This window comes from Ammodytes marinus, assembly GCF_949987685.1.
Source record: "Ammodytes marinus genome assembly, chromosome: 3".
In the NCBI taxonomy this organism is placed as follows: Eukaryota; Metazoa; Chordata; class Actinopteri; order Uranoscopiformes; family Ammodytidae; genus Ammodytes; species Ammodytes marinus.
The window spans coordinates 34189945-34202977 of record NC_137232.1 but is presented as its reverse complement, the minus strand read 5'-3'; the positions used below and the strand labels follow the sequence as shown (position 1 = coordinate 34202977).

At 37.2% G+C, this 13033-nt stretch overlaps 2 protein-coding genes across 2 annotated transcripts; both read right to left on the bottom strand.

Moving 5' to 3' along the window:
- Positions 1–2398: 2398 nt before the first annotated feature.
- On the bottom strand, positions 2399–7029 carry LOC307271269 (olfactory receptor 4E2-like; the record flags this gene model as incomplete). The annotated part of the gene is made up of 3 exons (XM_080053678.1): positions 2399–2484; positions 5892–5919; positions 6136–7029. The coding sequence occupies 3 exons, from the start codon at positions 7027–7029 to the stop codon at positions 2399–2401; spliced, it is 1008 nt and encodes a 335-aa protein (XP_079909804.1).
- A 171-nt stretch (positions 7030–7200) lies between these two features.
- Positions 7201–8825, bottom strand: LOC307271268 (olfactory receptor 2A14-like; the record flags this gene model as incomplete). Its single annotated transcript, XM_080053677.1, has 2 exons — positions 7201–7212; positions 7929–8825. The coding sequence occupies 2 exons, from the start codon at positions 8823–8825 to the stop codon at positions 7201–7203; spliced, it is 909 nt and encodes a 302-aa protein (XP_079909803.1).
- Positions 8826–13033: the final 4208 nt, after the last annotated feature.

The window sequence follows — 13033 nt, the reverse complement described above, 5'->3', positions numbered from 1 at the left end:
ACAAACTATCCTCTTCATCTGATGAATATTCCTCCTCCTGTCTCTTTCTCTTCTGTTTCTTCTTCCCCAGCTGGGGTGGAGTGCACTGTGGTGCAGTAGCCTTGGCAACTGGTCTAGTTTGGGATGCACTGGGTAATTTTGATTTTGTCTTTTCTCTTTTGCATCCTTGCTGCCTTTTCTGCTCAATTCTCTCCTTCTCTGGGGTGTCAGTGAGGATACAGCTTGACATTTTATTTTGTTATTGGGTTCCTTTCCTGGCTGCAGCCTTGAGATAACATGTGACAACCAACCCCCCAAAAAATGTGACGACCAACCCCAACTGGAATTTATTGCTAGCATTAAGGCCAACAACCATCTGACAACTAATTAGCTTGTTAAAAACAATCTAAACTATAGTTTACCCTTCACACTTTTTTAGGGTAACAAGTGTTTTGTTATAAACCCATTGTGTAAAAGCCTAGAAGAAAAATACTGAGGAGCTAAATATTTTAAATTTGACATGAAAAACACTAACAGTCCTCTCACCTCAAATGCAGCAGTCTAACTCCAAGGAAGACTATGTAGGCGAGGGGACTGATAACTGCAGTCACTGACAGGAAGTTAGCTAAACTGACCATTCCGCTTACTGAACCTTTAAGCTACTTAAATAAGGTTATGGAAATTGGTTAAAATAAAATGTCGTAGAAATGTTCTGGAAAATGAATTTGTAAAAATGTGTGGGAACTGAGAAGCCTTTATATGTGTTGTTTACTCCACTTCGTTCAGTAAATTATTTTGTCTTCAACATGTTATTTTTTATTCCCCCTGAAATGGATCAACTGACCAGCTGAGACTTTTCTTGATTAACCCTTTTTCCTATTCTAATGGATCACGCTCTCTCCTCTCCTCCTTCTCTTGGGCTCAGAGAATGACATTCACACTTACACCAGTCTGCTGGACAGCCACTGTTGTTCCGAAGGTTAGCCATTTGGCTCACTAAATGTCCATCCATACATCCATTTTTACCTTTCATTTTTTTTTATTGCAGATCTAGTTTAATTTGGGTTTTCCCATCCGAAATGCATTAAAATAAAACCAGTTATATCCTATTAATTTTTAAATGATTTTAAGGTGAGACACTGTAGCCAATGTTGCTTCAATAACATGCCTTCTTTCACAGTAGTACAAATTAAAGGTCCAAAATGTACATTTAGGTGTTTATTTGACTAAACCTTGTCTGTTTTTTTTATACGTTACTCTGAACCAAAAATAATCATTCTTAGCACTATTCTGAAGGTGCACTAAATTTTTCTTCCTAAAAAGAAGCAGGAAATGCATTTTTAAGAAGTCATGTTTGATTAATAACATGAACAAAAAGCTGTATCTAAAATCTGTTCTGTAAAAATGTTGAACACTAATATGTTGTCAAAATTGAACAAAGGCTTTATCCAACATCTAGAATTCTCTCTATCTGATGGGAAGGGTTGAAATGCATCGCATGCAATCTAGAACCTCACCACTAGATGGGGCCAAATACACTGATATTACACACGGCACCTTTTAATAAAAAATAGTTTCATTATAAAAATGCTTGTGCTCTCACCTGAAAACACACACTTACCCTGTGTTCCAAATCACATACTCTTTCTTTTTACTTCACTACATACTAAAGTACAGAAGAGTTTTAGGGCCACGGGAGGGAAAAAAATCAGATAAGGAACTTTTTTTTTTTTCATTATGTCGAGAAATGTCAAGAATAAAGACGAATACTTCAAAATGCTATTGGAGTTAGTGGGGCATTTATGTATTTTCAGCATACTAGAATTTATGTGCATGTATTGGGACATCCTAAATCTTTTTCTGGCATACTAAATAGTAGGGAAGTATGGGGATTGGAACGCAGGGACAGTCACCATAGGTTTGTGTATGTGACCGCAGCATGTGTTTCTCTCATAACGTCGTGCGTCTGTCCAAACCCCAATTGCCTTTTATTTTGAAAGTTAACCTCATTGTGTGTCTGTTTCCTGCTCTCATTGATTTTTATCTTCCAATTTCCTAATTAAAAAAAAAAAAAGTTTGATGGTTATCCCTGTCATATTTTTTTGTTGTTGTTGCGTGTGTGAGTGTTTCCATTTCATAATTTTCTAAGGATTTGTCGTTTATCATTTCAATTGAATTTGCAGCCATTACTTAAGAAGTCTTAGTATTTGGTTGAGTATCTTGTGTTGTGTAAATGTTTTATTTCTATTCATATTTTTCATTTGCTTTTTCTAATGTGTATTCTATACTTGATGTGTTTTAATCTTGCCCCCTGTGTAGTACTTTGAAATGGCCTTGTGTCTGAATAGTGCTATAGAAATAAACTTGCCTTGCGTATGTGTGCAGGCGGTACGTCGCGGGCCAGTGGCATGTTGCTGCACTACAAACCCATGGGCTCACAGGAGGCACAGCAGCTTCGCATGGACACAGCAGAGGACAAGAAGACCACCGCCCTCTGGCTAGCAGCTATGCACAAGGTACCACACAAGACACAGACTGTAAACAGAAAGATTACTATGAAATATATCGTCACCCTCTTAAAATAATGGCCTAAGTCATTTTTTCAGTGTTTTCAGGAAACACAAAAAACTTAACCAAAGATTGAATATATGATATTTATTAATAATTTCACTCAAACAGGTTATGTCAAAAGATGACTCTTGACATTGTAATAACAATTTCTGTCAATTATGTAAGATATTAGGAATAAACCTTTTTATAATAATGTTTAACTTGTGACTTAAGCCATTTTACACACTTGTAAAATGTCCTTGAAAAAAATAATTAACAGTAAATTTTGACTTAGGCAAAATAAAATGTCCTAAAACACACTCTTGACATTCTGGTAATATGGTATAACGGCCTATGTCAAGTAAAATCACATGATCTGTTCAACTGAGGATTTAGGCCATTTTACCAGAGGTGGCCAGCATCATGAGGAGATGATTTAAGCAAAAAAATCATTTTGGCCAAAAAGTGACTTAGGACATTATTTTAAGAGGGTGACGATATGGGAAATGGGAAATACATATTCCAAAACGACCAATATTGAGCAAAATACCCCCAAAATTGTTGCTGCGGCGCTTCGAGCCACGCCTCCTATTCCCTATTATGTAAACAAATGCCCCTCCTCTGAAACTGCATAGTGACCCTTCATATAATAATGATCTCAATATCAGTCAAAATAATTGCAATTATGATTTTTGGCATTATCACACTGCGCTAATGTCAAATGCCATATACTTTAGTGACACTGCATTATGTCAAAGGATGAAAAATACTATAAAATAGTTATAAGTTGTGTAACTGTTGAAACTGTTCTGCTTCTGTCTGTAATACAAGGAACATTTACAACAATAATCATTATGTATAACCGTTTGTTGTAAAATTGCATTAGATGTCATGTGTTATACTTAGAAATGAAATGTATATTGAAATGTATATTTAAGTTCAGACACTGCAGGTGAATATGGTAACACGTTTAACTTATAGATACTACCTAGGGGGCAAAACCCCTTTTTTTGGAAAAACAGACATGGAGCGTTGTAAAAGGTTGTTCACCAGAAATGATATCCAGGACCTTCCAGGATCCCAACCTGGGTGGACAACCTGGTCAACTAGCTGCTGGAAAGCTACAGGGGGCCGACATAGAGCAAATAAGAACCACTGTTTAAGTGAATGGGGATGGGCTAATAGGGAATTTTTTAAACTTATAGATATCATTATGAAACTCTGCAAGTTGATTACTGACATTAAAACAACAACTTTTTGTATTACAGTATTTTCCAAAAAGTTTGAATAAATATGAAAAATCATCAATATCTTACTAATGATGCGTAAATTTGCATAATCTGCAAAGCCCCAAAATCTAGATGTTGGACAAAAGCAGAGTCAATTTGTTTTAAAATGTTTAAAACAAAACAAGTGTCCAACTGCCTGAAGCTTTTCCTAATCACAGTTCAAATTTGATCAATAACCCATAGAAAATGAATTTTTTACACTGTTTTTTCCAAGGGAATGTCTAGCCGTTTCCTAAAATACCAGCTGGAGACTCCAAAAGGACACTTTTGGTCCATAGCACATGAAATGTAACTGTGTAAAAAATGTATTTTCTATGTGATTAGGAAAGGCTTCAGGCTGTTGGACACTTGTTTTGTTTTCAAAATTTAAAAACAAATTGACTTTGTTTTCTTCCAACATCTAGATTTTGGGGCTTTGCAGATATGCAAATTTACGCATCATTAGTAAGATATTGATGATTTTTCATATTTATTTAAACATTTTCGAAAATACTGTAATACAAAAAGTTTTTGTTTTAATGTCAGTAATCAACTGGCAAAGTTTCATAATGATATCTATAAGTTCAAATAATTCCCCATTCACCCCCATTCACTTAAACAGTGGTTCTGATTTGCTATGTCGGCCCGCTGTAGCTTTCCAGCAGCTTGTTGACAAGGTTGTCCACCCAGGTTGTGATCGTGGAAGGTCCTAGATGTCATTTTTGGTGAACAACCTTTTACAACGCTCCATGTCCATAAAATCACTTTGCCCCTATACTGTATAATCATACCACCTTTCCAGTTTATTACTAACATTATAACTATTATTTTTTTGTATTACAATTCTTTAAGAAATTATTGAATAAATATATACAAATGTAACTTATATCTTACTAATAATGTGTACATTTGCCTCTCTTTAAAAATATAGACGTTGTTTAAAGCCAGAGTTAAAATCTTTATTTCATTTTTACAACATATTAGTGTCCAAAGTAATTGCAGAACCGATTTTGGATAGAACCTTTATTCATTTTATAAATCAACAAATTCTATGTACAAGTCTTTTGACCAGTGCTTGATGAAACAATGTGTTTGCCTTTAAGAGATGAGAGGGAGAAAGCCATTGTTAATACAGTTATGTCTAATAAACAGTTCAACATTGCTTTGAGTATTTATTTCATTGTTTTGACCCTCGTACGACCAAAACAAACCAGAATACAAGACGTTAGCATAAAGAGCTCTATCACTAGATTAAAGGTGTAGTCAGTGATTCTGGAGAACGCTTGTTGTCAAAATCACTTTGTCAAAATCAGTGTATATCTCCTCAAGATTCGCTACCTGTCCATGCATTAAAAAAAATCAAGTTAATACACAGCCTAGGCTCTGTAAACCGGCATGTTGCTAGCTATGGTGGCCCCTTTGTTTACATATCAGTTAACAGAATCTAGGCTGTGTCTTAACACCTCGATTTATTTTGCAGCACAAACACAGTACAGACAGGGTAAGTTAAGTTGCCTTATTAGTCAATGGTTGGTTACATGGAAATTTGTTTTTTCACATATCCCCTCTCAAGTTACCACACTTCCGGAGGGGGTCAGAGCGCAGGGTCAGCCATAGTACAGCGCCCCTGGAGCAGTTTACAGAACAGATTTTGGATACAGCCTTTTCTCTTTTAATGAAGAAATTAAAAAATTAAAAATCTTAAGAATTGTGGTGTAGGAGAAAATAATTGGAAGTAGTGGCACATTAATGGTGAGTACGATCCTAAAAAGGCCATAAATGTTATCCACCGTTGTGTCAGAACAAGCCAACTTTACAACAAGGTAGTTGTGACAATACAGACTGTTTATGACATTCCCACAAAGAGGCAAACGTATGTTCAATGATAAAGTGATTACGAACTTCACAAAAGAGTACAACCATATCAAAATAATAATGATAAGCGATATTTGCCATTGTTCTTCTGTTCATTCAAACAAGCACACACACACACACACACACAGCTAAGGACACTTCAACATGCATGTGGAGAAACAAAATGCAGAACCTGCTCTACTAACTAACAATGAACTTTAGCGCGCCCAATAAAAGTACTTCTGAGCACACCGGGTAGGTTGCAGTTCTGGAATATGGCAGAACTGGAGCATAATGGGTTCCTGGTAGCTTCACGTTTGATTCTTCTCAAATCTTTGGCAGTTAATTTGCGTCTTTTTTTCTCAATACGTTTCTTGCGACCTTGTTGGCTATTTGCAAAAACATTTTGCAAAAAAATGTTGTTATTCCCTCGCACAGTATCTCTGTTTTTATGACAGCACATGTGTATATATGTTTTTCTTACTTTGGACATTTGCAATCCAAACATGATAGGATTTAAAAGTGGCTGTACGATCAGAAAATACACAGACAGAATCATGCTTAACACACTGGGTAAAATGCTCATATCTAATCTACTCTGAATTATTTCAAAGCAGCAACCGAATGAAAAGCTAATGAGAGACACCAGCTGAGGTGTGCAGGTGCTGACAGCTTTCTGTCTCGTCTGTTTGGAACCAGACAAACAGATTTTAAGAATTCTCGTGTAGGAAAAAATTATTGGAAGAAGCACTCCAACAGAGAGCACAGTAGCAAAAAGGCCATATATGTTATTCACTGTCACTGTATTGTCAGAACAGGCCAACTTAACAACAAGGTAGTTTCGGCAATATAAACTGTTTATAGCATTTCCACACAATGTCAAACGGAGGTTTAGCATTAAAGTGATCACAACTTTCACAACACAGTACAACCATATAAAAAATATTAAGATAAACACCTTCCTTGATGTCATACGTGTGTTATACTGCAGAGGGCAACAGATGGCAAGATATCGGTCATAAGACAAGACGGCTAAGTTACAAAATTCAATATTTACAAATGTGTACAAGGAGAACATCTGTAGGAAACAAAATGTAGTAGATACAGTGTGAATGTCAGAGAGAATTTGGATTAGGAGGAATGGAAAAAACCCTGTGCTGACATACAACTCATTAACAAACAGGCTGCAGAGGAAAAAGTACATTGGTTCATGTAAGCTTCTGTTCCTACAGATAACCACTATGAGAGATGAGTTGGCAATAACTATCACAATGTACAACAATGCAGTTATCATGAAATACAAGTATCTTAAAATCCCAACATTCAAATAAGCTCCAAGAATGAAATAAGACAAAGTTAAAGAAGTAGAATTTGCCATTATTCTTAAACATTAAAAAATATTACAACAACCGAATGGAAATGTCAAAAACTCCCAAACCTCCCAAATGTCCAATACGTACCGTAGGCTATCGTTTACTTGCCTCCTCAAGAGTAGATAATGTACCTCAGTGTTAAATGAAACACAGTGTCACATCACACTGATCACTGTTCACTGGCTATTCTGTAGAGACATAAATACACAGACAGAATCACACACAGACAGAATAGTTATGACAATACAGACTGTTTATGATGTTCCCACACAATGTCAAACGGATGTTTAAGGATAGAATGATTACGAACTTCACAAAAGAGTACAACCATCAAAGTAACAAAGATAAGCGCCTTTTTAGATGTCATACGTGTGTTATATTGCAGAGGACAACAGATTCATACAGCTCATTAACAAACAGGCTGCAGAGGAAAAAGTACATTGGTTCATGTAAGCGTCTGTTCCTACAGATAACCACTATGAGAGATGAGTTGGCAATAACTATCACAATGTACAACAATGCCGTTATAACAAAATACAAGTATCTCAAAGTCCCAACATTCAAATAAGCTCCAAGAATGAAATAAGACAAAGTTGAAGAAATAGAATTTGCCATTATTCTTCTGTTCATTCAAACAAGCGCACGCGCACACACACACACACACACACACACACACACACACACACACACACACACACACACACACACACACACACACACACACACACACACACACACACACAGCTAAGGACACATCAACATGTGGAGAAACAAAATGCAGAACCTGCTCTACTAACTAACAATGAACTTTAGCGCGCCCAATAAAAGATATTGTGAAAACATTTTTGTAATTCCCTCGCACAGTATCTCTGTTTTTATGACAGCACATGTGTATATACATTACTCTTATTTTGGACATTTGCAATCCAAACATGATGGGATTTAAAAGTGGCTGTAGGATCAGAAAATACACAGACAGAATCATGCTTAACACACTGGGTAAACTGCTCATATCAAATCTACTCTGAATTCCTTCAAAGCAGCAACCGAATGAAAAGTTAATGAGAGACACCAGCTGAGGTGTGCAGGTGCTGACAGCTTTCTGTCTCGTCTGTTTGGAACCAGAAAAAGAGATTTTAAGAATTTTTATGTAAGAAAAAATAATTGGAAACAGAGGCACTACCACAGAAAGCACAGCAGCAAAAAGGCCATAAATGTAATTCACTGTAGTGTCAGAACAGGCCAACTTAACAACAAGGTAGTTTCTACACCAAAGACCGTTTAAGACGCTTCCACACAATGTCAAACGAATGCTTAAGGATAACGTGATCACAACTCTTACAAGAGAGTACAACCATACCACAATGATAAGGATAAATGCCTTTTTAGATGTCATACGTGAGTTATACTGCAGAGGGCAACAGATGGCAAGATATCGGTCATAAGACATGACGGCTAAGTTGACAAACTCTACATTTGCATATGTGTATATACAATAAATCTGTAGGTAACAATATGTAGCAGAAACAGTGTGAATGTCAGAGAAAATCTGGATGAGAAGAAATGGAAAAAACCCCATGCTACCATACAACTCATTAACAAACAGGCTGCAAAGGAAAAAGTACATTGGTTCATGTAAGCTTCTGTTCCGACAGATAACCACTATGAGAGATGAGTTGGCAATAACTATCACAATGTACAACAATGCAGTTATCATGAAATACAAGTATCTTAAAATCCCAACATTCAAATAAGCTCCAAGAATGAAATAAGACAAAGTTGAATAAGTAGAATTTGCCATTATTAACAAATGTCCAATACGTACCGTAGGCTATCGTTTACTTGCCTCCTCAAGAGTAGATAATGTACCTCAGTGTTAGATGAAACACAGTGTCACATCACACTGATCACTGGCTATTCTGTAGAGACATGGTCTGCTTTATAATTTACAGAACAGGCAAGAACCACTGTGTGTGTGTGTGTGTGTGTGTGTGTGTGTGTGTGTGTGTGTGCGTGTGTGTGTTTGTGTATGTGTCTATGTCTATGTGTGTGTGTGTGTGTGTGTGTGTGTGTGTGTGTGTCTATGTCTATGTGTGTGTCTGTGTGTGTGTCTGTGTGTCTATGTCTATGTGTGTGTGTGTGTGTGTGTGTTTGTGTGTGTGTGTCTATGTTTGTGTGTATGTGTGTGGTTCACTATAGCAAGCTGTTGTAACATGTTGCTACCTATGATGGGCCCCCTTTGTTTGCATACCAGTTTATGTGATTGGTTTGTAGAAGGCCCAGGTAGCCTTCATAAGTTTAAGTTTGAATGGAAATTAATGAATAGATGAATTGATTAATTGCATTGCTCACCACACACCAGGGCACCTTGTAGTCTAGGTCCTGGGTAAGATTTGTATGCGCTTCATTTAGCGGAGAATATCTCAACTGTTATAGACTCATATGACCCCAGTGAACAACGTGGGATGTGTGACAAAATCTCTATCCGTGGCGAAGGTCCTGTAAATGACCACAACAGGTTACACTAGTATCACCAGTATCGTGGTGAATGGGACTATGTTTCCCTTTATAGGTATCCTCATACAACACAGTCTCAAAATTAACCTAACCTCTAACCACTACACCACCAGTGCCCCCCACTTAGGTTGTACTTCTGTAATACGATTTAGAGAGTAACGTACCAAAAAGGTTGTCAAAATCACTTTTTATCAAAATCAGTGAATATCTCCTCACGGTCCGCTACCTGTCTGTACAGTGTGTGATCTGAAAACAACATCCAGTGTTAATACACATCCTAGGCTCTGTAAACAAAGGGGGCCCATCGTAGGTAGCAACAAGCCCATTTACAGAGCCTAGGTTTGACACTGGATTATTTGTTCAGGTCACACACAGTCGAGACAGGTAGTGGATCATGAGAAGATATTCACTTGGACATTTGGACAAAAAGCGTTCTCCAGAATCACTGACTCCACAAGAATCTGAATGTTACAATTTCAATATCAATTAAACTTTTACTGATCAATACAACTTTTATTTTCTCAAGTTGAAGTTCTGATGAGGTCATTATGGCCCTCTCTGTAGACCTGAGTGTGTGTGTGTGTGTGTGTGTGTGTGTGTGTGTGTGTGTGTGTGTGTGTGTGTATGTTTGGACTGATTGGTCTCATAGCTCGGACTGCAATTTTCCTTCTGAGGGAATTAGTTGAAACTGTTGTTAAACTGAAGAATCCTCAGGGACACACATGTTTACTGGCTGAAAGGACCTTTGCTCTAATGATCTAACTACACAACAGCCTTTTATTAATAGTTTGTACAATTAGTTATTTTGTTTATGAGCATTACTTCTGTTTTCACATCAACAAAACAAACGTCAATGTTTTGTTTTGGTTTTACGGCACATTTATTGTATTTTTCACCTTAGAGAGTTCAACAAAGTGTATGTCATGTCTGGTCAAGCTGTTACATGCACAATGTCAGACATATTCAAATAGATTATTGGGATTTCTCTGATGCATATATTGTGTGTAATTGGCATTATCTCATTCACAACATAAGTACATAGAGTACGTAATAGATTGACTGTTTTTTTAGCCATTTTCATTATTTATCAAATCCAAATGTTTACACTCTTCTATGATCTTATAATCATTGTCATTGTGAACATTGTGATCCCCTCAAAAAATCTTCAAGGGTTTATATGTACGCATATTTAATGAGATATTGGCTAATTTGCATATTTTATTACATGTTTAGACAAAGTGTAATACAAAATGTATTTCTCTTAATATGAAGATTAATCTTGTAGGAATGTATGAGGCAACACAGTCTCACTCCTAGAACGTCAAAGTGCGACTGTGGGCCAGGGCCTCTTACCGTCCGTCACTAACGTGAAATCAGACTTTGCCGTCGTTTTGAAGACGGATTGGGGGTTCAATTCACTACAATGTAATGCCACCCCGGGCGCTATTCATTTCTATTGGACAGATACATGTCACGTGACTTTCAAGTTTCTCCCGGGGGAAATGAAATCCAAGCTGTGGCCGCCATTGCTACAGTTTTTATTCAGATTTTTAAAAGATTTATAAGTTATTAATTGGGTTTTTGATAACATTCTTGGTGAGAAATGTGTGTCATACTTTCACAATCTTCACTCAGTGAATGTGTACGATTTAGTTTGATGGTTATCACGAATATTATTCTGGACATCGCAAGGTTTGTTTATCTTTGATCAGCTGCTTGCTATGACGCTTATGACGCTGCCTCAACAACGTGCATTTGTTGACAGCGGAGATTGAGCGTGTATCACGTGACAGTAGACGAGCCTATAGCGGCAGCCCTTGTGGACTTGTAATGGCTGCCACCAATGCCTTTTTCAATGGACATCGCAAGGTTTGTTTATCTTTGATCAGCTGTTTGAACAACGTGCATTTGTTGATAGGAGAGAATGCACTCAAATATGTTATACACACACACAGCTGAGAAGAGCGCTCACTCCAACTCGCCAGTAAACTTGAGGAAAGGACGAACGGATTAATATGAAACAATATGAATAGGTTATAGAACCAACAGCGTTTCACAGTTAAAACTTGGAAATGGCCTTGTTAACTCAATATTAAGATGGGTTAACCTTTGGACAATCAGTTTTTTTTCGATTCTGGGAGAGTTTTTTTTTTCCCTGAGCAAATTTTTCTTGTCAAGGGTTGCAATGGTGACACAAAGACTTCACAAATGTGCTAGTAAGGGCATAAAAATATGTCTTGACAACTTTTCTGGCGAGAAATACATCAGAATATCATAATATTTGTTTATTGGAAGTATCAGATCTCTATTTTGTTAGTTATAAGGATGGTTTGCCGACGTAAGCCTATTTAGCCCTGTTGCTACGTAATACTTCATTACCCATCATCCTTTAGGGCTAGGTTGCCGCGTTCGACTCCTATCAGACCGACTGTCTGCCGTGAATTCTGGGCGCATTCCATTGCGAATCCAGGTCCTCCGCCGTAAAAACCAACAAGTCAGACATATTCACACGGCTGACACCGTTCTGACCCTTCATAATAAAAGCACTTAATAGGTTATACCTCCCCTCCTCCAAAACAAAACGTCCCTGTTTCCACACAGAAACATCATGGGCACTTAATAATAATGGAACCACTTACAGAAACATGCTGCATAACCAAAAAATAAATAAAATAACTTAAATTGCCCACAATCTTTACACCCTGGCCTATAATGCATGGATCATTGTACCCACTATTCTAGGGCCACTATTTCTAGGGCCACTACTAAAGGGTGTTTCATAGTCTCTGTGATTGTACATTTTAACATTCTAATCAAATATGTGGCTGATTATCTATGAAATCATAATTAATTGTAGCTTAAAATGTCACTTATAAGCTTTTTAAACTACTGTGTGTGTGTGTGTGTGTGTGTGTGTGTGTGTGTGTGTGTGTGTGTGTGTGTGTGTGTGTGTGTGTGTGTGTGTGTGTGTGTGTGTGTCACATCTTCTACCCTGACATACAGTAGCCAAGGATAGATTTGGTTGTTCTCTTTCAGTTAATGATATGAAATGTTGTTGAAGAAGTAGGCCAGTAATTCAAATGGGAGTAGTTTGAAGATTGCTTAATTCTTGCACATTTTAAGAGATGAAGGCCTAATCAGCGTTTATTATTTTCTGCATATGTAGTTGACTCTTTATATTGTCCCCCATCTTAATATTTAAGTGGTTTTGACGGCGGTTTGTCCACCACACACTTGGCATGATAAGACGAGATTTATTCTTGTTCTCTTCATACTGGGAGAGACATTACGCCTGTGTATCGCGGCATTGGGAGAGGAAGCCTTGACAGCGCCCTGATTTAATCTGCATGATAAGGTTAAGATCTCTCTATAACAGTTGGTCCCATGATTCTAGCCCGTTTTGTTCAAAATGCCTTTGTATTTCACATCCCTCAATTAACACTTGTCATTTTCACATGGGCCTATTTCAATAAAATATTCAGATGATCCAGC